Genomic DNA, 24,197 nt, shown 5'->3' on the forward strand with positions numbered 1-24,197 from the left:
TGAAACTAAACCTTTCAGTACTCTTTCAATTATAAAAGCATTAAGAGAATAAAGGAAAAACAAACCACTGTGAGTGAAATAGATTTTCTGTGGGGGAAAGAATTAGTTCTAATTTTAAATATGTTTTATTTGAGCTTTGACTCAAAAACCTACAAATGATCCGGTCACTTCTTCAGTTTTAAAATCTAAAACAATATTCATATCCCAAATTCTAAAAACAATATTCACCTGTGGGATCTTTTATTAAGAATTTAAAAGATTTTTTTAGTAAGCATTTTTTTCTGTGTGTGCCAGTGCCTGGGAAATCGTAGGTACATATTTTGAGTCCGTTCCTTACTTGATAACGAAAACAAACATAAGGGCTAAAAATAAATCTGAATGGAGAGCATAATGCTTACCGTAATACTCATATCTAGTAGATAAGTCCCTGCCTCCAAAGGTGCAAAACTGCAGTTTACTGCCCCTCTGTGAGTCTCAGCCCCACCCAAGTCTATCACTAACCGCCCCAGCTCTGTTTCTATCCCTCAACTGTGTGGTGGAGAGAATATTTCCACCGTCTGCTGGCATCCGGGCTGCTTAGCAGGGGGCATCTGTATTTGTTTAAATTAATTCACCAATATTCACCACTGTTAATTTTCCTGGTGACGGTAGGCACCGGGGTCAACGCCATCCGCCCTGTTCCTCTGGCATTCAGCCCCTTACCCTGGACCTTCCCCATTGCCCCCGCTCCCCTTCAGCCTCCTCCGCAGGGCCCGCACCATGGGCGGGGCCTGCTCACGAGCTCCACCGTGATTGGCCGTGTCCTAGAAACCACGGGGACGCCATCGTCAACAGAGAGGTCGGAGATCCGGAACCTTCAGCTCTGAGCTCTGACCCTCGTAGCCCACGCGGATCACTGCTTTACCCACCAGCCCCCTTGGGTCGGACGGGCCCCGGAGGATGGCAGGGGCGCTGCTGAATGGGAGCCGCCTTGCCTTCCACCGGACAGATTGCCTAGTAAGTGCGGGAACACCGTCCTGACAGCCGGAACTTCCAAGGTGCTGAGCTTTTGGGCAGGTGGCGAAGGGAAAACCTGTGCTTATGTGATTTTCAAGCTGGACTCTACTCCCTCTTCGTAGATGCAGAACAGTCCCAGGAAAGCTCAGACTCTGGCCAGACTCACTTAACTGTAGGGTCAAGCCAAGCCTGGAGGAGACCCCCTCCCTCCTCTCCGAGTCTAGAGGGTCCTCCCACCCTCACTTTGTACCTCACTTCCGCAGAAGCTCCAGCTGCGCTGGCAGAGAATCAACTCTTCTAATTTCTTTCTGTGCCATAGCAACAGTAATATGATGATGAAGTCTGCTTGGACTTTGGAGGAAATATGAGAACCAGGAGAAACTTATTTCTAATAAATAATGATAAATATGAATAGTCAAACTCCCTAAAGCCATCTGCTTGCTCTAAAGCTTTCAACAACTCAGTCGTGGAGAGATGTCTAGCTGCTTCCTGTTCCACGCACGTAATTTTCACAATTGCATCACTTTCTTTGACTCTGTTTAATATGGGCATTAAAACAATAATTAGGTTCAGTTTTCACCTCGTGGAGTTTTTCCTTTTTTTTTGGTACCGGGGATCGAACTCGGGTCTTGCACTTGCGCAGAAGGTGGTGAAACCACTGAGCTAAATCCCCGGCCTAGCCTTGCTTTTAAGGGTTGAATAATGGGAGCATGGTAAGAATGGCGAAAGATACATCAGGAAGCACCATCCCAGTTTCCTTTCTTTAAGGAAAATTCAAAACTCACATAAATCATGGGATATGTCCACCTAGCCTATTTAGAAACTACCACATTTGGGGTGTTGATCACAAAGCTTGCCAAATGTACGAGCTGGGGGTGTAGCTCAGTGGTAGGGCAATCACCTAGCATGCATAAGGCCCTGGGTTACATCCCCATACTGCCAGAAACAAAACAAAACAAGCAACTCCACACAATAAAGGTTACCAAAAGCTCAGTTTAAGCTGAATCAGTGGGCTCTAAATTTTGCATTGTCCCTCAACCACAGACCACATAGGCCCACCTCTCCTGGGGATGGGGACTGCTACAAGACTCTCACCCCAGGCCAGCCTTGGAGCAACTCTTGGCTGAACTTCAAGGGGAGGAGACCAGCAGCACAGGGCTGGCTGGATGTGGAGCCCCCACTTCCTGTGGCTCGGCCTTTGCACTTGTGCTAGGCACATAGCCTTTCTATTCGCCTGTGCCTATCTTTATTTAGTTCAGACTTTCATTTCAGGAAATCACTTTCTTTCCCCCAACTCTACTGCTCTTGGGGTAGCTTTCACAACTAAAGGCCATGCCCTCCTGGGAGATGTTAATTGTTTCTGATGCTGAGGTTGTCTGTTCCTCAATTTATTTTAATCTCAGATGAGAAAATTCTTAACAATAATTAAAAAATAAGTAAATAGAATGGTTATATCCAGAAAATTATATGTCTATGTTTTAAAAGATAGCTGTTTCCTGATCTTAGCTTTATGGGAACTGTGAATCTTTTGGCGTCTTTGAAACAATCAGGATTCTTTCAATACATGTAGTTCTGAGTTCTGAATTCAATTTAATTCATCTCAATGCTCATACAAAGTGCCTGCTGAAAGCCTTCATGTAGTTTGTCACCAAGGCCATTGAACCTTTTGTCCTGAAAGGACAGAGCTGAAGTGTCAAAGGCTGGTGTACTGAAATTGCAAAGCAGAAGTTAGGACTTCCCCAGGGAGAGGTTGGGAAGGTTCCTGAGGGCCACTGGGGTGTGTAGTGGCGGAGGCAGCACTTGACACAATCTCTAGAGGCCAAGATTCCACACTGGAGTTCAGCATGGTGATGGGAAAATAGGCACAGTGTGTGTGTGTGTGTGTGTGTGTGTGTGTGTAGTGTGTGTGTAGATTGTCAGGTTCTTGCTCAGGGTGGGCTTCCTTGCTTTGATACAATAGTCTTTATCCTGCTTGAATAGAAGGGCCCTTCTTTTGGGAGATGCCCTTTCTCTCTTTCCTTCCTTATTTTCTCTGGCTCAGTTCCATTTTCCAAATCCTTTCATCTGTGATAATACAGGTATTCTCAGGCTATAAAACCCTAGAGTTAAAGTCTGAGTCACAGTGAATCATACAGGCGCTTAGAGTCAATAGAGCCAATTACACACACACACACACACACACACACACACAGAGCACGGTGATGGGAAAGCAGGTGGTATGTGTGCGTGGTCTTGTGTTTGTTGCTTGGGATCAATCCAGCCTCTCACCTGTGCTAGGCAAGTGCTCTGCCACTGAGCTATAGCCTAGTTTTATCTATCTATCTATCTATCTATCTATCTATCTATCTATCTATTTTTTGAAACAGAGTCTCATTAAATATCTCAGGCTGGCCTTAAACTTGTGATCCTCCCGCCTCAGCCCTCCTGAGTACCCCCAGATTACAGGTGTGCACCACCACACCTGGTGCAATCACATTTTGACAAATATTAATTAAAAAACCGTAATATGAGCATAAAAAGGACTTGAGCAGATTAACTGGGAAATTTAATTGCTTTTTATTAGTTGAGAATCTTTTTTAATTAATTAAAAAGTGAAAAAAGAATGTGTCTTTTTGACATAAAAACAAAGCCTATACTCTTCTGAACTCCTCTTTAAGGTTCCAAAATCCACTCTGAGAAAAACTTAGGGCAGTTTATATCAAAATGCTCCCCTTTAAATTCCCTCCAGCAGGAATGTGGAAGACAGATGTGTTTCAGGGAAGAAAGAGATGAACTGGAAATGATGAAATTGTCAGAAATCTTCCTCTGAGCTTCCTTTTCTTGTTTCTATAGGAACAACTGACCCAATTTTAAAGAACTTCAGTTATAGTCTCTCTGGACAGATCCCCAAAAGAAAGCTGAAGCATATTGGTCTGCCCTTGTTTCCACATTCTGTGATTCACCCTAAACGTCATAGTTCAAGGTGACTGAAAATTTTGTGGATAAAAACATGCCTGGAGTAGAAGTAGGTATCAGGAAACAAGACATAGTTACCCAAAGAGAATGACTTGTAGATAGTTTCCCTGTACATAGTTCCAGTATAACAAATGCTCATACACACATAACTTGTGTATCATCCTGTTTGATCCTTGTCGTAGCCCTGGGTTAGGGTGTGCAAATGTATTTCTATCATAGAGAGGTGTGGTCATTTTCTAAAGTAGCAGAATAGGCTTATACCGAAGTTTTTGGGGTTTTTTGTTTTTTTGGTACCAGGGATCGAACTCAGGACCTTCCGGTTTTGAGGCAGGTGGCAGAACCACTGAGCTAAATCCCTGGCCCTCATGGAACTTTGATTCTAAACTTTTCTACTCTTCTGTGATGCTCTCCAAGTAACCTTGTGGCATACTCATCAATTTTAGCCTTGAAGACAGAAAGCAAGATCTTTATCAATAATATGAATGTGTAGACCTTTGGAAGTCAACATGTATGGACAATACAAACTCACATAAACCTTGAAATAGAATCATTATCATTCAAGGCTAAGATGGTGGCCAGGAAGCCTGTGGAGCTTGAGCTCTGGGAATCAAGATTAGTGCTCTCTGTCTTCAGGACCCAGGCACCCTACTAGAACACACCCTTGCTGGTGGAACACAGTTGTGGACTAGTTGTAAGTTGTAAGGAGGCTAGTTGTAAGGGTAACAGATTGGTTAAGAAGTAGATTTGCCTCCTGCTTTGGCCACTTACCAGCTGTGGCAGAACTTGTGAATAAGCTCTTTACATTCTCCAAGCTTCCTATTTCTCAAATGTAAGTGGAGTGTTAGCAGGGCATGACTCATACAGTTATGAGGAATCCATGGGCAGTGCATATGAAGGGCTCTGCCTGGTGGCTGGCCCGCAAATGGGAGCTATTGGAAGAACACCAACTCTGGAGCTGAATGGCCAAGGTTAGAATTGGCTACACTTCCTGCCAGCTATGAGCAAGCTAGTTAACCCTTCTCTGTCTTGGGAATTAAAATAGTACCTACCTCATAAGGTTATTATAAGGATTAAATTTATACTGTGCATGCCATAATGTAAAGTAAATCTTGCCGATCATAATTCTCGTTTCTTTTCACAAAATCTCCCTAGTTCTATCCAGCTGATTTTTGTGTTTGACTAAATTTCTATGTCATAACACTGACATTTTCAGAAAATACAACTAGTTTTAGAAGTAGGAAATGGGGTATTTTTATTGTTGAAAAGTTTTACAGTCCAGGGAACCAATTTATATGCGTTGCCCACTCTGGATACAGAAATAAGCAGAGCTTTCTACACTTCCTCCAAGTTATCAGGCCCTGCCCAGCTGTGGCCAGTGGGTTGGGATTGCATTACATTCAGCCACTCCCTTCCTCTTGGGTACACTGGCTATATTTAGGCAGGGCCACAGAAGTTTGGTATGTTTCATTTTGCCTTGAGTTTAGTTGATTCCAGAACAGCTGGCTTCATGAGGGAGAATGTTTAAATCCAATTTTAAAGCGAAGTCTCAGAAAAGAAAACATTCAGAAGGCAAGTCCATGTTTCCCAGCAGGGCCAAGCTGTGTTCTGGTACCCACCTCCCACCAGCTTCCGGTTAGCCACTCCATCTGTGGATCAGTTGTATGTCCTCTTGGAGGTGTTTTTTCTCTGTATCAGTAATGGGGATTGAACCTGGGACATCATGTGTCCTCAGTACCCCACTGCTAAGCTATATCCCCAGGATTTTTATTTTATTTTGAGACAGGCTGGCTCCAAACTCTCCATCCTCCTGCCTCAGCCTCCTGAATAGCTTGGATTACGGGTTTGCACCACCATGGCTGGCCCCCTCAGAGTTTTATCTTCTTTATCTTTGTTGAATGTCAGGTGGGATTATAATTATAATACAGATGTACAGTGCTGCTTCAGGGGAGTTTATTTCCAAAATGTAAGAGCTCTGTATTTTTCTGACTCTAATGGTAAATTCTATCTCAGAAATGTTCCAAAAACACAAAAATGTTAAAAATATAGAAAAGGCAAAGTCACACCTACTTTTACCATGTAGAGAAAATACTGAAAACCTATTGGTGTACATCTTTCTGGATATTTTTCTGTTTGTGCTTACATATGAATATTGGCTTTTATGGATTTTGAAGTTTATGGATACCTCTTAGCAATATATGTGGATATCTTCTTGCCAACAAATCTGCATCTATATTATAATTTAACTGGTAAATAGAATTCCATTTCATGGATATCCTATATATTAAACTACTCCTCTGTTGATGTTAGATTATCTCCAAGCTCCCATGAAGTCTAAGTCTGACAATTGCCCTTACAGGTAGTCCCTGTGATCTAGCTCCAGAAGCAGAGATGGAGAAACCAAGCATGTGTTCTACCATCTCTGAGCAGCAGCTGTGGAGGCAGGAGGGACTGAGCAAGCCCAGGACAGACTTGGCTGAGCAGAGTCTCATTTCATCTGCAAAATGGCTTCAACGACATGGGCTGAAGGCCAACAAATTGTCTTTGCAGCAGATCTTGTCACAGATAGGATTCCCACATTGTGAAGGTACAGTGCTCACAAACAGCCAGCATGCTATGGTTAGACTCTGAGGAGGCTGTGTCAGTTCTGAAAGCTCCTCAGAAACCACAGGTCTTTATGTTTGCTTTGATCTCACATCTCCATCACTAGAAAATGCTTATGTACCCCCAACATATCAATTTGAAAATCAATTTCCTTGATAGGTATAAGACTATTGTAGGGCCGGGGATTTAGCTCAGTGGTTCTACTGCTTGCCTTGCAAGTCCAAGGTCCTCAGTTCGATCCCTGGTACCAAAAAAAAAAGACTATTCAAACTATCAATTTTATACTGGGTGAGTTATGGTAGTTTGTGTTTTTTGAGCATTTGATTGATTTTACACTTCATCTTAGCTAGAAGGCCAAGAAGCAATAGGATTTGATTCATTTTATTCAACTTGTCCAATTTATATGTGTAGAGTTGTTTGTAGTATTCCCTTATAATTCTTTTGATGTCTGCAGGGTCTTTAGTGAAATTCCATTTCATTTCTAATATTTGTAATTTATTCTATTCTCTTTATATTTGTTAGTCTTGCTAGAGGATTTTATTGGTCAATTTTATTGATCTTTTGAAATAGATTTTTGTTTAATTGGTTTTCTCTATTGTTTCATTTTCAATTTCATAGATTTCGATTTTGATTTTTACTGTTTATTTCCTTCAGATTGTTTTGGGTTTATTTACTCTTCTTTTTCTAGATTTTTTTCAGAAACATGGTGCTATAAATTCCCCTCTATGTGCTGCTTAGCCATGTATCACAACATTTTATATATTATCATTTCCAGTTTTAAGTATTTTTAATTTCCTTTGAGACTTCCTCTATGGTCGATGGATTTTTTTTTTTTTTTAGAAACATGTTGTTTAGTTTTTAAGTGTTTTACAACTTTCTTGTCTTTTTATGTTAATTACTAGTTTGTTTCAATTTTAGACAGAGGACATACTCTAGTTTCAGTTATTTTAATTTTTTTTCAGTACTGTGAATTGTACTCAGAGCCTTCCCATTGAGCTATACCCCCAGCCATTAAAATTTTTTTTTTCTGAGACAGAAAAGTTGCTAAGTTGCTCAATTACCTATGCTGGGCTTAACATTGCAATCCTCCTGCCTTAGCCTCCCAGCCATCTAGGGTGACAGATGTGCTTAGCCTGACAGGTTTGTTTTATAGCCAAGGATATGGTTCATGTTGGAATATATTCTATAGGTACCTGAAAAGAATGCATATTCTGTTATGTTGCATAAAATTTTCTATAGATGTCAATTAGATTCTATTCACTAATGGCATTATTTAGTATCCTTGCTGATTTTCTGTCTAGCGTTTATCAGTTGCTATAAAAACAATATTGAAGCCTCTAACTATGATTGTGGATTTGTCCATTTCATCTTTCAGTTCTACTGATTTTTGCTTCATGTTTTGCTGTTATATTGTTTGGTGCATATATATTTAGGGTTGCTATGTCTTTCTAGAGAATAGGCACTTTTATCATTATATAATTTCCTACTCTATTCCTAAGAATATTCTTTGCTCTGAAGTTTGCTTTTGTGATGTAGAGACTCCTGATTCCTTCTTATTAATATTTATATGAACTTCTTTTAGTCTTTTATTTTTAACTTTTGAATATAGTTATATTTGAAGAAAGTTTCTTATAGACCCCATAATTTGGTTTCTTAAGTCCTCTTTACCAATCTATCCTTTAATTGGTATATCGAGACCATTTGCATTTAATGTAATTAATTATTGATATGTTAAGGCTTGTCTGCCATTTTATTTTCTGCTTTTTCCTCCTCTCTTTTTCATTTGTTTGTTTTTGTTTTTCTGCCTAGATTTAGGTTACTTAAACATTTTTTGGAATTCTATTTTTATTTATGTATAGTGTTTTCCACTGCACCTTTTCATATGGCTTTCTTAGTGGAGGTGCTAAGTATTATATTATGAGTACATAAATTTTTAAAAATCTACTGATGTCTAGATTTTATCAGTGTGAGTGACAAGAAGAAATTTGTTTTCCATTATGTTCCTTTCCCTTCCCATGTGTAATAATATGTATTACTCTCTCTTCATATACTGAGAACATTAGACTATGCTACAGTTTTAAAATTTATTTTCTTTTATATGCTATAGTTTTGCACTTGATCTTAGCCAAAAGGCTGAGAGGCAATGTATATGCTATAGTTTTGATTCAACCATCAAACAATAGTTTATAAATCTCAAGAAAAGAGAGTCCACTTTATTTACTCATGATATTGCTTATTGTGTTTCTATTTTCCTTATATTCTAAGATTCCTTCTTTTGTGATTTTTCTATTTAGAGAACTTCCTTTATTCATTACTTAGGAGTAGCTCTGCTAGTAACAAATTCTTTTAGTTTCTTTGTCTGAGAATGTCTTTATTTCTTTGATACTCCTGCAGAATAATTTTACCAGATATAAAATTTCAGGTGAATAGTTCTTTTCTTTTAGTACTTGTACTATTGTGCCACATTCTTCAGGCCTCCAACGTTTTTGATGAGAAAAATCACTATCATTAGAATTGAATCTCCCATATTGGTAATGTGTCTTTTCTTTGTGACTGCTGTCAAGATTTCTTTCTTTCTTTTTTTTTTATTAAATTCTTTTATTGGTACATTTTAGGTACACAACACAATTATATTTCTCATTGGGAATTGTACCTTTACATAATGCATCTTGGTTCTTATTTTTTCCCCATTCCTACCCCTCCCTTCACCCTCTCCACCCTTCCCTATTTACAAAGACTTTATTTCCATTTTTTCCATTTCTCATTTTTCCTTTCCCTTCTTTCCTTTCTCTTGCCCCTCCCACTACCCCTACCCCTTTGGACCTTTTCTTCCTATTTTGCATTATCTATTATTCATTCTAATCATTGGTACATTTTAGGTATACAATATAATGACATTCATCATTGGAAATTTGCACCTTTACATAGTCTCTCTTGGTTCTTATTTTTCACCCTTGCCCAGCCCTCCCTTCAACCCCTCCAGTCCTCCCTATTTACAAAGATTTTGTTCCTATTTTTCCATTTTCTCATATTAATCCCATTCCCTTCTATCCTTTCCCCTAGCCCTCCCACTTCCATCCCCTTTGCCCCTTTTCTTCCTATTTCACATTACCTCTTAAACATTTTAGTCCTTATTTACACTTTCAGTTACTCACACCAGAGAAACTATTCGGTATTTATTGATGTGTGTCCTATTTATTTCACTTAAGAGTATTGCCTCAATGTGCATCCACTTAGCTATAAATGTCTCTAATTTCTCATTTTTTATGGCTGAGTGTACTCCATTTCATAAAAAAAACCACATTTTCTTTATCCAGTCTCGAGTTGATGGGCATTTGGGCTGTTTCCAAGTTTTAGCTATCACAAAATGTGCTGCTATGAACATGGGCGCACATATATCACTGTGGTATGATTCTTTTAATTCTTTGGGGAAGATCCCCAGCAGTGGAATAGTGGGGTCAAATGGGACTTCCAGTCCTAGTTCTTTGAGGTATCTCCATACTGATTTCCACAGTGCTTGCACCAGTCTACACTCCCAGCAGCAGTGGAGCAGGGTTCCTCTTTCCCCACAGCCCCACCAGCATTTGTTATTGGTAGATTTCATGATAACAGCCATTCTTTCCGGAGTGAGGTGGAATCTTAGCATTGTTTTCATTTGTATCTCTCGAATGACCAGTGATGTTGAACATTTTTTCATGTATTTATTTGCTATTTCTACTTCTTTGTCTGAGAAATGTCTGTTCATTTCAGATACCCATTTTTGGATTGGGTCTTTAAATTTGGGAGGTCTGATCTTTTTAAGTTCTTTATAGATTTGAGATAGTAGACGTTTGTCTGAGGAAGAGCAGGTGAAGATTTTTTCCCACATTGTGGGTTGTCTCTTCACACTGCTGGTGGTTTCTCTTGCTGTGCAGAAGGCTTTTAATAAGAAGAGATCCCACTTGTTGATTGTTTGTGCTAGTTCACAGGCAACTGAGGTTTTGTTCATAAAATCTTTTCCTACACTGATGTCTTCAAGGGTTCTACCTAACCTCTGTTCCAACTGGTTCAGAGTTTCTATTTTAATATTTAGATCTTTAATCCATTTTGATTTTAGTTTAGTGCATGGTGAGAGATATAGGTCTAGTTTTAATCTTTGGCAAGTTGAAGCCCAATTTTTCCAGCACCATTTATTAAAGAGGCTATCTTTCCTCCAGTGAGGGTGTTTGGCTCCTTTGTCAAAGATGAGATGGCTGAGTGTGTCTGGCGTTGTTTCTGCATCTTCTAATCTGTTCCACTGGTCCTCAGGTCTGTTTCTTTGCCAGTACCATGCTGTTTTTATCACAGTAGCTTTGTAGTAGAGTTGCAGGTTGGGGATTGTGATACCCCCTGCCTTGTCTCTGTTACCTAGAATTGCTTTTGCTATTCTGGGTCTCTTCTTGTTCCAAATGAATTTTTGGATTGCTTTCTCAGGGTCCGTGAAGTATGCTGCTGGGATCTCAAGTGGAATTGCATTAAATCTATAGAGCAGTTTTGGAAGTATGGCCATTTTCACTATATTAATCCTTCCTACCCAGGAGCAGGGGATGTCTGTCCATTTTCTGATATCATCTTCAATCTCTGTTTTCAGAGTGCCATAGTTTTCAGAGAAGAGGTCTTTGATTTCTTTTGTTAGGATGATTCCTAGGTATTTCAGTTTTTTGGATGCTATTGTGAAAGGAATTATTTGCCCTATTTCTCTGTCAGTGAGTCTGTCATTGGTGTAGAGGAAAGCTATTGATTTTTGTGTGTTGACCTTGTAACCAGCTACTTGACTGAATTTGGTTATTAAGTCTAGAAGACTTTTGGTGGAGTTCTTGGGGTCTTCTATATAGAGTATCATATCATCTGCAAAGAATGACAATTTGACTTCTTCATTTCCTATCTTTATTCCTTTTATTTCTTTCTGTTGTCTAATTGCCGTGGCTAATGTTTCCAGAACTATATTGAACAAGAGTGGTGATAGTGGACATCCTTGTCTTGTTCCTGATTTGACTGTGAAAGATTTCAGTTTTTTACCATTTAGTATGATATTGGCTATTGGTATTTCATAGATGGCTTTTATCAATTTGAGGTAGAGACCATGTATTCCAATTTTTTGTAGGGTTTTTATGATAAATACATGTTGGATTTTGTCAAATACTTTTTCTGTGTCTATGGAGATAATCATATGGTTTTTGTCCTTAGTGCTATTGATATAATATATTACACTGATTGATTTTCGTATGTTGAACCATCCCTGCATCCCTGGGATGAATCCCACTTGATCAGGGTGTATGATCTTCTTGATGATCTTCTGCATTCTGTTTGCCAGTATCTTATTAAGGATTTTTGCATCTATGTTCATTAGTGAGATTGGCCTATAGTTCTCCTTTTCGGTTGGGTCTTCCTCTGCTTTGGGGATCATGGGGATGCTTGCTTCCAGGAATGAATTTGGGAGTATTGCTTCCCTTTCAATTTCATTGAAGAGTTTAACCAGTAGTGGCAGTAGTTCCTCTCTAAATGTCTTGTAGAATTCAGCAGTGAAGCCATCAGGGCCTGGGCTTTTCTTAGTTGATAAGTTTTTAATTACATTTTCAATTTCATTGGTTGATATTGTGTTGTTCAGAATTTTTAGGTCTTCTTCATTTGACTTTGGTAATTCATTTGTATCTAGGAATCTGTCCATTTATTCTGTGTTGTCCATCTTATTGGAGTATAGGTTCTGGAAGTAGATATTGATGATCCTCTGGATTTCTGCTGGGTCTGTTGTAATTTGACCCTTTTCATTCCTAATTGCATGGATTTGGGCCTTTTCTTTCCTTTTTCTGATAAGGTTGGCTAAGCGTTTCCCAATTTTGTTGATTCTTTTGAAGAACCAACTCTTGGCTTCATTGATTTTTTGTATCGTTCTCTTAGTCTCCATTGTATTGATTTCTCCTCTGATCTTTATAATTTCCTCCCTTGTATGAGCTTTGGGGTTGTCCTGCTCTTCTTTTTCTAGAAGCTTGAGGTTCAGCATCAGGTTGTTTAATTGGGCTCAGTCTGTTTTCCTAATATGTGTATTCACTGCTATGAATTTCCCTCCTAAAACTGCTTTCACTGTGTCCCATAGATTCTGATATGTTGTATTGTCATTGTCATTTAATTGTAGGAACTGTCTGATTTCTTCTTTAATTTCCTGTGTGACCCATTGGTTATTCAGAAGTGTGTTGTTCAATTTCCACGTGTTTATGAAATTTTTCAAGTTCCTTTTGCTATGGATCTCCAATTTCATCTCACTATGGTCTGATAATATACAGGGGATAACTTCAATTCCTTTGCCCTTCCTTAAACATGTTCTGTGTGTGAGTATGTGGTCTATTTTTGAGAATGAGCCACGTGCAGCTGAGAAGAATGTGTATTCTGATGTTGTGGGGTGGAAGACTCTGCAAACATCTGTTAAGTTCATTTGTTCAAGAGTTCGATTGAGTTCTAGTATTTCATTACTTATTTTTAGTCTAGTTGATCTATCTATTTGTGACAGTGGGGTGTTGAGGTCCCCCACTACAATTGTATTAGTGCATATAGGACTTTTCATGTCCGTCAGTATTTGTTTCATAGAATTGGGTGCACTAGTGTTTGGTGCATAGATATTTATGATTGTCATCTCTTCCTGTTGGATTGTTCCCTTTACAAGGATGTAGTGTCCTTCTTCATCTCTCTTAATGAGTGTTGGTTTGAAATCTACTTGATCTGCCAAGAGGATAGCTACTCCTGCTTTTTTTCGGGTTCCTGTGGCATGGAGTATTGTTTTCCACCCTTTAACTTTCAGTCTATGAGTTTCCTTTTGAATTAAGTGTGTTTTTGTATGCAGCATATTGTTGGATTTTGCTTCTTGACCCATTCTGCCAGTCTATTTCTTTTGATTAGTGACTTGAGACCATTAACGTTGATGGTTATAACTGAAACATATTGACTTGTCATTGCCATGACTTTTTCTTTTTGTTGGGTTCTCTCCCTTTACATTTAATTTCTTGCCATGCCAGATGGGTTCATTCTGCTTTGCTTCCTGGGGTTGTGATCCTCAATGTCTGTTCCTAGGATATTGTGTAAAATTTTTTGGAGTGCTGGTTTGATATTCATGAAGTTCCTAAGGTGCTCCATTTTGAAAGATAGTTTTGCAGGGTACATCAATCTGGGTTGGAAGCTGTTTTCTTTTAGGGCTTGGAACATGTCACTCCAAGCTCTTCTTGCCTTGATGGTTTGTGTTGAGAAGTCTGCTGTGATTCTGATGGGCTTTCCTTTGTACGTGGTTTGTTTCTTTTCTCTAACTGCTTGTAGAACTTTGCTTTTCTCTTGAGTTTCTGGAATCTTAACAATTATATGCCTATGTGTAGATTTTTTTTGATCAAGGCTATTTGGAGTCCTATATGCCTCACTTATCTTTATGTCAAGCTCTTTTCCCCTGCTTGGGAAGTTTTCTGCCATTATTTCTGTGAAGAGTTTTTTTTATGTCATCTGCACTCTCTCCTGTTTCTTCATTGACTCCAATCAGTCTTATGTTATCCTTCTTTGCATCATCTAGCAGCTGCCGGATTGATTTCTCATGTTCCCTTATAATTTTGAAGCAATTTTTCTTTTCCTGGTCACTAATTGCAATCTTATCTTCTATATCTGAAATTCTGTCCTCACATTGGCTCATTCTGCTGTGTAGACTTTCAGTGGAGTTTTTCATGTCCTGGAAATCTATTTGCATCTGTTTTATGAATTCCATTTGTTTCCTATGTTGGGATTCCATCATGTTTCTGAGCTCCTCTCTAGATTTATTAATCATGTCTTCCACTAGGAGCACAGTTTCTCCTGTTTTCTGAGAAATTATTTCTGATTTCATTTTTTCCAGGTCCCCTTTTGTTGCCAGTTCAGTGGGTCCAGGTGGTTGAGTATCAGAGTGTTCCATCTCATTTCCCTTTGTGGTTGCTGTAGGTGATCTGGAAGTCTGGCTTTGAGACTTATTTACGTGTTTTCTCATTTCGACTGGGGTGGGGGGCTGTTAGCGCCTACATGGATTACCTCCTCTGAGCTGGGAGAGGTGGGACAGGGGCCGGGAGCAGAGGTATGGATGGTGGCCCAAAAGACCTTTCCTGTGGGCTAGTAGCAGCGGGAGGGATGGTGGCCGGGAAACCCCTTCCTCTGGACCAGGAGCAGTGGGATGGCTGCTCAGAAGCCCCTACCTCTGGGCCAGGAGCGGCGGGACTCAGTACAGTGTTCTGGTGGTCTAGTGTCCTCTGTGTCTTTGTAGTGTGGAATCAGGTGGCTGTTGCTGCGACGTGGGCTGATTCGGTGTGTTGTGTGTGACTCACAACCTCCGTAGGGCATGTGCAGACCTGCCTGTCTGCACCGGGATGTCAAGATTTATTTCTGTCTTTAGTTTTCAGAGGTTTTATATGTTGTGCCTTGGGTGGATTTCTTTGGATTTATTCTCTTTGAATTTCTCTTATCTTCTTGAATGTTGTCTTTTTCACCCTTTCTTTCATTTAGTACTTTTTTCTCTTCTCCTTCTGACATTCCAATGACTTGAATATTAGACCTTTATGTTTTTCTTAATCCTGCATGTCTATGAGATCCTGTTCATATTTTTCAGTTTATTTTATCTTGATCATTTAAGTTGAGTGATTTCTATTCTGTATTCAAGCTTATTCATTCTTTTTTTTTCTCCATTTTTCTCCTGAGTCCATCCATGGAGTTTTCATTCTTTTATTATTCTGTTTTTTGGTTGTTCTGATATATATTTCCATTTGGTTCGTCTATGTATCTCCTGGGGCTTTTTGCTGAAATTTCATATGTTTTTATTCATTTCAGGCATGTTTATAATTGCTTGATAAAGTTTTTTTATGGTCTTTGCTTTCCTTCTACCATGTGTCAATATTGTTGATTGTGCTTTTTCGTTAAATTTGAGATTTTCCTGGCTTTCAGGATGATAAGTGATTTTTTTAAATTGAAACAGACATTTGGGTATTTTATGATTTGACTCTGGATCTTTCTTACTTCTGTGTTCTCTGGTGGATAAATGAAGGCATTTCAGTATAGTTTTTTGATGGGGATAGAAGTCCAGGTTCTTCCCACCGCCCCTGTGACATCTACAGGAAGAGGGGCTCCTTGTTCAGGATAGCAGCTCAGACTCTCTAGGCTTTCACTAATATCACCCTGGATGGGGCTGAGAGGTGAATCTTTGAGTGTTGGAGAACATCTTGCTCTGATACCACCCCAGTGAGAAAAGGAAGGGATACTTCATTAATGTCTAGTGGGGCAGGAAGTCCAGTTCACCTATGTGGTCCTCACTGACATTCTGATGTGGGAGCTAGTTACTGACCAGCAAGAATGCAGGTGGTCCTAGCTCCCCATTGTTCCTTCTTTGGTGCTGCCCTTGGAAAAGTTTGTGGCATTTATTATATACCCTGGCAAGGGCACGAGTTTCAACTCTCCACTTTTGCTAGGGTGTATGTGTGTGCAGGGTCAAGGAGTAGTGCTACAGTTTTTTCTCTGGTGTTTGGCTGGAGTAGAGTACCTGTCTTAGTTATTTCCCTTATTGCTGGAACAAAATACCCAACACTCACAGCTTAAGGAAGGAGACATTTATTTTGGTTCAGTTTACAGAGGATTCAGTCCATAGGCATCTGGCTCCAAGACAGAACAGCATGGTGGAGGGGCATGGTGGAGGAAGGCTGCTCATAGCATGGTGTACAAGAAGAGAGAGTCAAGAGAGGATCCAGGAAGGGGGATATAACCTTCTGGGTCATGCCCACAGTGACCTGCCTCTTCTGACTAGGCCCCACCTTCTATCAGCAAGTCAGTTATAAGCCCCCATAATCCAATCACTTTCCAAAAGCCTCCCCTTTGAGTGTCTGAGACTTTCAGGGAAAACCCAGATATAAAGCATAGCAGTACTTTTTTTGTGGGGGGGCTCCTACGATTCATGGTCAAACTACCTCCAACTTTTTACATTTCCAGCTTTTAGAGTGATTTGTCTGTCTGTCTGTCTGTCTATCTATCTATCTATCTATCTAGCTATCTATCTATCTATCTGGATTTTAGTTGAACTTATTGGAAGAACAGGAAAAAGTATGATTTCTTCAACATACCAGGCAGTGAGAAGCTGTTACATTCATTCTTAAAGGACTTTTTTTGCTGGATATAAAATTATTGTTGAAATTTGTTTTCTTTCTGACCTTACAACATATAAATCTATTGTTCTGTGACTTCTATTTTTTTATCTGAAAAATCAGTCATATTCATAAAACCTTTCTTTTGCATGTAATGCATCTAATACATAACTTTTCCTGTGGCTATTTTTAAGAGTTTTTCTCTTTATTCTTGGCTTGCAGCTATTGTACTAGTCTTTATTATGGTATGTTTTTGTTTGGTTTTCTATGTATTTATATTGCATGGGATGTGCTAAGCTTCTTGGATCTGTAAGTTTTTGTTAAATAGAATTATAGAAATTTCCAACTATTATTTCTCCTAATCTATATTTTCTTTTGAGACTCCAGTAAGAGTTATGCTAAATATCCTGATGTTGTCCCACAGATCACTGAAACTCTATTCTTTAATATAAGTATAATTAAATTTGCCCTTCAGATTGGGTAATTTCTCTTGACAGATTTTTTTTCATGGTTACTGACTGTTATGTTTTAGATCTAAAATGTTCCTTGAAAGTCTCACATTTGGAGGTAGGACTGGTTGGAAGGGGGGTGGGTTCCTGAAGGCATGACTTGGAAGAGTATATTCTCAACCCAAGATCCTCCTATCTTTTTCTGCTTCCTGGGCACCTTGGATTGAACAGCTTTCCATTGAAATTATGTTCTGCTATAATGTTTCTGTCTTGGAGCTGGGAACCACATACTGAATCTATTGAAACTGTGAACCAAAATAAAGTTCTCTTCCTTTAAGTTGGAGGTGTCAGGTGTTTTGTTCCAGTGATGAGGAAGTGTCAGATACACTGACACTTTATTCTGGCACCTCTGATTTGCTGTTAGGTCCATACATGTATTGTGTTTGTCTTAGCCCATTTTGCATTGTTATAACAAAATACCTGTGCAGGGTAATATATAAAAAAAGAGGTCTATTTCATCACACCTTTTAAAGTTCAAGAGCATCGCACCAATAGTACTTGGCCTTGGTTGGAGCCTATGATAGATGATATCACAATGGTGAGAGTGGTGAGGAGAGTAGTGAGCAGCACATGGGGAAAGAGGACTTCAGGGAGGAGCCATATTGTCTTGGAACACCCCATTCTCATGGGGACTAATCCAGACCATAAATCCATTCCAAGGGAAGAGCCTCTGTGACCTATGACCTTCCACTGGACCCACTTCATCCATGTTCCCCTACCTCTATTGTTTACTTGGGGAGTCAAACTAATCATATCTGAAGCACAGCAGAACCTTTTGTTCTAAAATTTCATTTTCAGAAAAAGTGATAGTTTTCCCTCTAATATCAGGAACAAGACAAGAATGTCCACCATCACCACTCCTATTCAACATGGTACTCAAAACATTAGCCAGAGCAATCAGGCAAGAGAAAGAAATAAAAGGAATACATACAGGAAAGGAAGAAGTCCAAATATCATTACTTACAGGTAACATGATCCTCCACACAGAAGTTCAAAAAAATTCCACCAAGCCTCCTAGAATTAATAATCAAATTCAGAAAGGTGGCAGGATACAAAATCACCACAAAAATCAGCAGTGTTCTTATATACAGATAATGAACTCACTGAGAAAGAAATTAGGAACACAATACCATTCACAGTAGCATCAAGAAAAACTGAATAGTTAGGAATTAACCTAATCAGGGAAGTGAAAGACCTTTACAACAAAAATGTTCTCACTCTGAAAAAGGAGATTGAAAAGGACATCAGAAAATGGAAAGATATCCCTTGTGCCTGGATAGGCAGAACCAATGTACTAGTGAAAATGGCCTTACTTCAAAACTGGTGTATAGATTTAATGCAATCCCAATCAAAACACCAATGGCAGTCCTCACAGATCTAGAGAAAATATCCTAAAATTCATATGAAACCAAAAGAGACCCAGAATCATAAAAGCAGTCCTGGGTAACAAGAGTAAAGCAGGAGGCGTCACAATCCCAGATTTCAAGTTACACTACAAAGCAACAGTGACAAAAACACACATACAAAAAAACCCAAAACAGTAACAACAAAAAAGACCCCTGCATGATACTGGCACAAAAAGACATGTAGATCAATGAAACAGAAAAGAGAATACAGAAACAATCCCAGACACATTCAGCTACTTGATCTTTGACAAAGGGGCCAAAAACATACCCCGGAGGAAATATAACCTCTTTAATAAGTGGTGCTGGGAATATTGGATATCCAAATGCAGAAGATTGAGTCTAGACCCATGTATCTCACCATGTACTAAATTAAAATGAAAAATGGATCAAAAATCTAAATCTTAAGAAACATTTAATTTGCTGGAAGATAAAATAGGTAAAACTCTTGATTACATAAGCATAAGCAAGGACTTTCTGAACAGAACCCTAATAGTGTAAGAAATAATACTTAGAATCCACAAATGGGGCCACATCAAATTTAAAAGCTTCTGCACATCCAACAGGGTGAAGAGACATCCTACAGAATGGGAAAAAGCTTTTCTTTCCAACTATTCCTCAGGCAGAGGCCTAACCTCAAGAATATACAGAAAACTCAAAAAATTACCCCCCGCAATAAAAGATCCAATTAAAAAGACAGGCAGGGGCCAGAGATTTAGCTCAGTGGTTCCAGCACCTTCTTTGAAAGTACAAGGTCCAGAGTTCGATCCCCGGTACCCCCCACAAAAAGACAGGGAAACAAAATTAATAAAATACTTCACAGAAGAAATACAGACGGCCAATAAGTACGTGAAACAATGTATGACATTACTGGACATTAGAGAAATGCAAATTAAAACAACATTGAGATTCCATCTTACTGCAGAAAGTATGACTATCATCAAATCAAATAACAAATGTTGGCAAGGCTGTAGGGGGAAAGGAATCCTTCTACACTGTTGGTGGGAATGTAAATTAGTACAACCACTATGGAGATCAGTATGGAGATTTCTCAAAAACCTAAATATAGAAATTCCATTTGATCTAGCTATTTCCCTTCTAGGTGTTTGGAGTTAAAGTCATCATATTACAGTGATACATTCATGTCTGTGTTTATAGCAGCACAATTCATAATAAGTAAGTCTTGGAAACAGCCTATATGCCCATCAATAGATGTATGGATAAAGGAAATGTGGTATTTATACACAGTGGAGTACTATTCTGCCATAAAGAAAGATAAACTTGAGGCATTTGTAGGTAAGTGGATGTACCTCAAGACCATAATGTTAAGTGAAAGAAATCAGACACACAAACTTCAATATTGCATAGTTTGTCTTATATGAGGAACCTAAAATACAAATAAAGAGAAAAATAAAAGCTACATAATAGGAATTGGGGAGAACTTTTTCAAAGGGGAAAGGGAAAAAGAGATGGAGGAAGTGGGAGGAAGGAAAGGGAAAAGGGATGAAAAAAAGAGAACTGAAGAAAAAAGTGGAGATAGAGCTTTTGCCAAAGGGAAAGGAGGAAGAATTGGAGGGAACAAGAAAGAATGGGAGGGGAAAGGGATGAAAAAAGAATTAAGATGTATTATGTACTTGTACAAGCTCCCTATAATGAATGTAATCATTATGTACTACAAATATGGACTTATTAAAAAAATTTTTAAAAACAGCTAGAATGTAGAACATAAATAAATAAAATTTCCTTTCCATGCTTTCAGTTCCTCTGCTAAGATCTCCATTTGTTCACTTATTATAATTATATTTTTCTTTCTTTTCAACATACTTATAATAGTTACAATATCAATATTTGATGGGTAGATATAAAAATATTTACAATATAAATATTTGAGGCTCTTGTTTGCTAATTGCAATGTCTGGTTTATCTCAGGGTTGTTTTATTGACTGCTGTTCCTTTTGGCTCCTTGGACAGTTTCTTTGTATATCTGATAATTTTTTATTTTATTTTGGGATGCTGTGGATGGTTGTAAAAGCTTTGGGTTTTATTAACTCTTTCTTAGAAGAGCTATTTTAAAAATATTTTTTAAAAGTTATTAAAATAACTTTATTAAGATATAATTCACATACCATTCATGCATTTAAAGTGTACAATTAAATAGTCTTTAGTAAATGTGCCTAGATGTATTCAACCACCACCACAGTCAATAGTATTCTACTTTTACTACTTCAAAAAGAAACCACCCTATTCTCCTCAGCTCTCACCACTCACTTCTGCCTCTAAACTATAACCAATCTACTTTCTATCTCCATAAATTTTTTTGTATTAGACATTTCATATAAGTGGAATTCATAGTATATGGTCATTTGTGACTGACTTCTTTCATTTAGTGTAATTTATTTAAAGTTAATCAATATCTTAGCATTTCCCACATTTTCATTGCCAGTATTTTATTCCTTTATATGGCCATATAATATTTCATTATATGGATAGACTATAGTTTGTATTTATTTATCACTTGAATATTTTATTCCTTTTTATGGCCATATAATATTTCACTAGTCAGTGTCTTCCTTTTGAGGATGAAGGCCACTCCAGCTTCTGCCTGTTCTTGATTGCTCTCTAATGCCTTAAAATAGCTGTTTCTACATTTATCATTGAATAAGGGTTAGCCAGTAAAACCTACCCTACCATCATTGGCTGTAGAGCTCACAATGTCTTGGATTTCAACTCTCAATATGGCTTACTGAGCTTTTGTAGACTTATATCCTCCAAGCCTAAAGAAATAGCCACTCTCTGAGTCCAGGTAAATATCCAGGTAGAGAGAATGTTGCTGGTGATGTGACATTCCTTTATCAATGTGCAGGAGTTGAAACTTTGGAAATAGATTTTAGACTCTGAGAGGTCTGTGGAATGGGGATATTGGTAGTGAAATTCAAGTATCCCTTCTTTACTCTTTACTATGGTGAGAATTGGACTTTGAAACTTGTAAATTTTATCACCTCTTTTGATTTGGGACTGATCCTGGCCAGGGAGCCTATAAAACACACCCTTGACTTTTCTGCCCTTCCAGAGTAGGTCATTAACCTTCCTTCCTAGACAGGCCGAAGAAGGGAAGTACTGGGATCAAGAGCACCACCTTCAGGAGTGAACAGTAGTAATAAGGAGAACAGTAACAAACAGTAAAGCCAGCAACAGCAAGATCAAAACATCTTGGTGAAGCCTTTCCTCTCATTCTGCCCTGCCAAGTCCTTGTCAGTCCTTACAGCCCCTGCAGCCTTCTTGCAGTTCCATGAAGAAGTAGGAATATATTTCAGACAACATCGTATACCCATCCTGTAATCCCTGTTCCTAATGCATTGTGGGTGCTCAATAAATGCACGTGCAATGGGTGTTTGCACTGATGAGCATATAATTTGAGAAGAAAATCTTGTGTTTCTCACATTGTGTTTGGCTATTCTGAATCTATTACTTGCACCCTTCATTTTACCCATTTAGTCTTAAACCGCCACTTGAGATAATGTTAAAGAGTATAGAAGCTGAATTTTTAAAGTTCTGAAAGACAAGTGCAAGTCTTGAATAAAGTTTTCATGAATTAAACAATTTCTGTGTTTTTTGACCTCAGCTTTAATCATTTTGCACAAAGGAACCTAGAAACAAGTTATGCTCTTCCTATTTATTCATTCATGCGTGAAAAAATTACACGTCATAAAGTTACCTTTATAATAGCACCTAGAAATACTTCAGGATTTAGAACAGAATACAAAGCATCACTGGGGTTCGAATGGTGTCAAAAAATTACTTTATAATATAAAATAAGAAGCTTTGATAATACTCTGTCTTGTTTTTCTTCATAAAAATGCAGATTATGTGACTTCTCTGGGGAGACCCGTGGCTTCTCGGTATGCTGATGGCCTCTTCCCACAGTTCCACAGGGCAGAAGATGGCCGAGTCTACAATGTAAGTAAGGTTGCTTCGGTGCACAGTCCTGGGACACCATGTGAGGTGGCATCAGGTCCCAGAGGATGGGAGGTTCAAACTGAAATCTTTCTTTGGGGAGTGGTAGAGTGATGCAAATCATGGCCAAGGAGTTGGCAAAGGATGCCCTTGACCTGAAAAAGATTACTGCAGAATGCTCTTGACCAGAGATGAAAACTTTTTCATGTCAACACTTTGTTTCGCCTTAAAAATAAGGGATGAAAGACAATGATGGGAATCCCTGAAATCAAGTGAAAGCCAGGCCAAAGCTACCATTATGTGACAGAAGCAGGTGGAAGGGAAGAACGTGAGGAGCCTATCTGCCTGGAGTCCTCCGTCCCCAGCAATCTGACATATGGATCTCGTGCCCCTGTCTCTTGACATGGAGCTCACAGTCCACTGGAGACAGTTGTCCCATTGTGCCTGTATGTAGATAATCATTCATGTCAAGGCAATGGATGAACCACCAGACTGTTGCTATCTAAAACAGTCATCCCTTGGTGTCTGCATCCAGTTGGTTCCAGGACTCCCATCAGAGAGCAAACTCTACAAATGCTTGAGTCCCTCATATGACATGGTATAGTATTTGCATATAACCTATACATATCCTCTTGTGCACTTTAAGTCACCTCTAGATGACTTGTAATACTTCACACAACATAAATGCTGTGTAAACAGTTATCATACTATATTGTCTAGGGAATGATGACATGAAAAAGTCTGTCCATATTTAATACAGAAGCAATTTGCTTTTGAGTATTTCCCATTCCTGGTCATTTGAATTTGAGGATGCTGAATCTGTAGATATGGAGGGCTGACTGTGTTTTTAAAAATCTAAATTACTTTTTCAACTAGGCCTGAAATGAAGTGAGAATCTCTGTGGAATCGAGTTCGGTGTGCTAGGTCTATTTTTTACTGAACCTCATTCAAAATCCCTACCTAGCTGTTAAAAATGTCTATCTCACTCCCACCCAAGTCCACCTGCACATCCCTGTGAGCCATCTTGCGAGCTTCCTGTGTTGTGGCCCAGGCTGTGGAAGCTGTCGAGGGAATTTAGAATCCTGCTTTAAGGGGCCCTGAGCAGGAGCAGAGAAGCTGAGGCATGATCTTGAGAGAGGCTAGGCTGGGGAATTAAGGTGACAAGGCATGAAAATGTGGAATTGCACAGTGCATTTAGAAAGTACATTTCCCTTAACAGTTGGGGTATTTGGCGGGTGTTCTGGTAATTGTTAACATTAATTTAAAAGGTACCAGATCTTTTAAAATTTGACTCATTATATAATTTTTTTAACTCTTTTTCCATATCTTTCTTACACCCTGAACAGCTTTGTACCCTTGTGTATGATCTCTGTGAAGGATGATTTATTTGTGCATGGGAGAAATTGCCTACAAGTCTCTGCCACTTTCTGACGGTCCCTAGATACTGGTGGCAGCTGTGAGTGAACAGGTGATCCAGATATAGGGAGGCTTGGTCTGTGAGACAGAGGACACAGGGAGACAAAGGTTATGTGCAGGAGGATGAGTGACTGGGCTGGCATCCCTTAAAGAAAGGTGGGCAGGCATGCTGCCATGTTTAGAAACATTTTAAGAAATATTTTGGCATGTTGTGTGTGCTTAGG

At 38.9% G+C, this 24,197-nt stretch overlaps 1 protein-coding gene across 1 annotated transcript in view; it reads left to right on the forward strand.

The window, feature by feature from the left end:
• Nucleotides 1-24,197, forward strand: part of Vwa3b (von Willebrand factor A domain containing 3B) — a 315,053-nt gene that overhangs the window by 99,151 nt on the left and 191,705 nt on the right. The window contains 2 exon segments of the mRNA XM_087203240.1: nucleotides 6,308-6,535; nucleotides 22,466-22,560. Of these exon segments, the coding sequence (XP_087059366.1) occupies nucleotides 6,308-6,535; nucleotides 22,466-22,560 (323 nt within the window).

This window comes from Heterocephalus glaber, unplaced genomic scaffold (assembly GCF_053883595.1).
Source record: "Heterocephalus glaber isolate CG9 unplaced genomic scaffold, H.glaber_assembly_v1.0 deba00000470, whole genome shotgun sequence".
Taxonomy (NCBI): Eukaryota; Metazoa; Chordata; class Mammalia; order Rodentia; family Bathyergidae; genus Heterocephalus; species Heterocephalus glaber.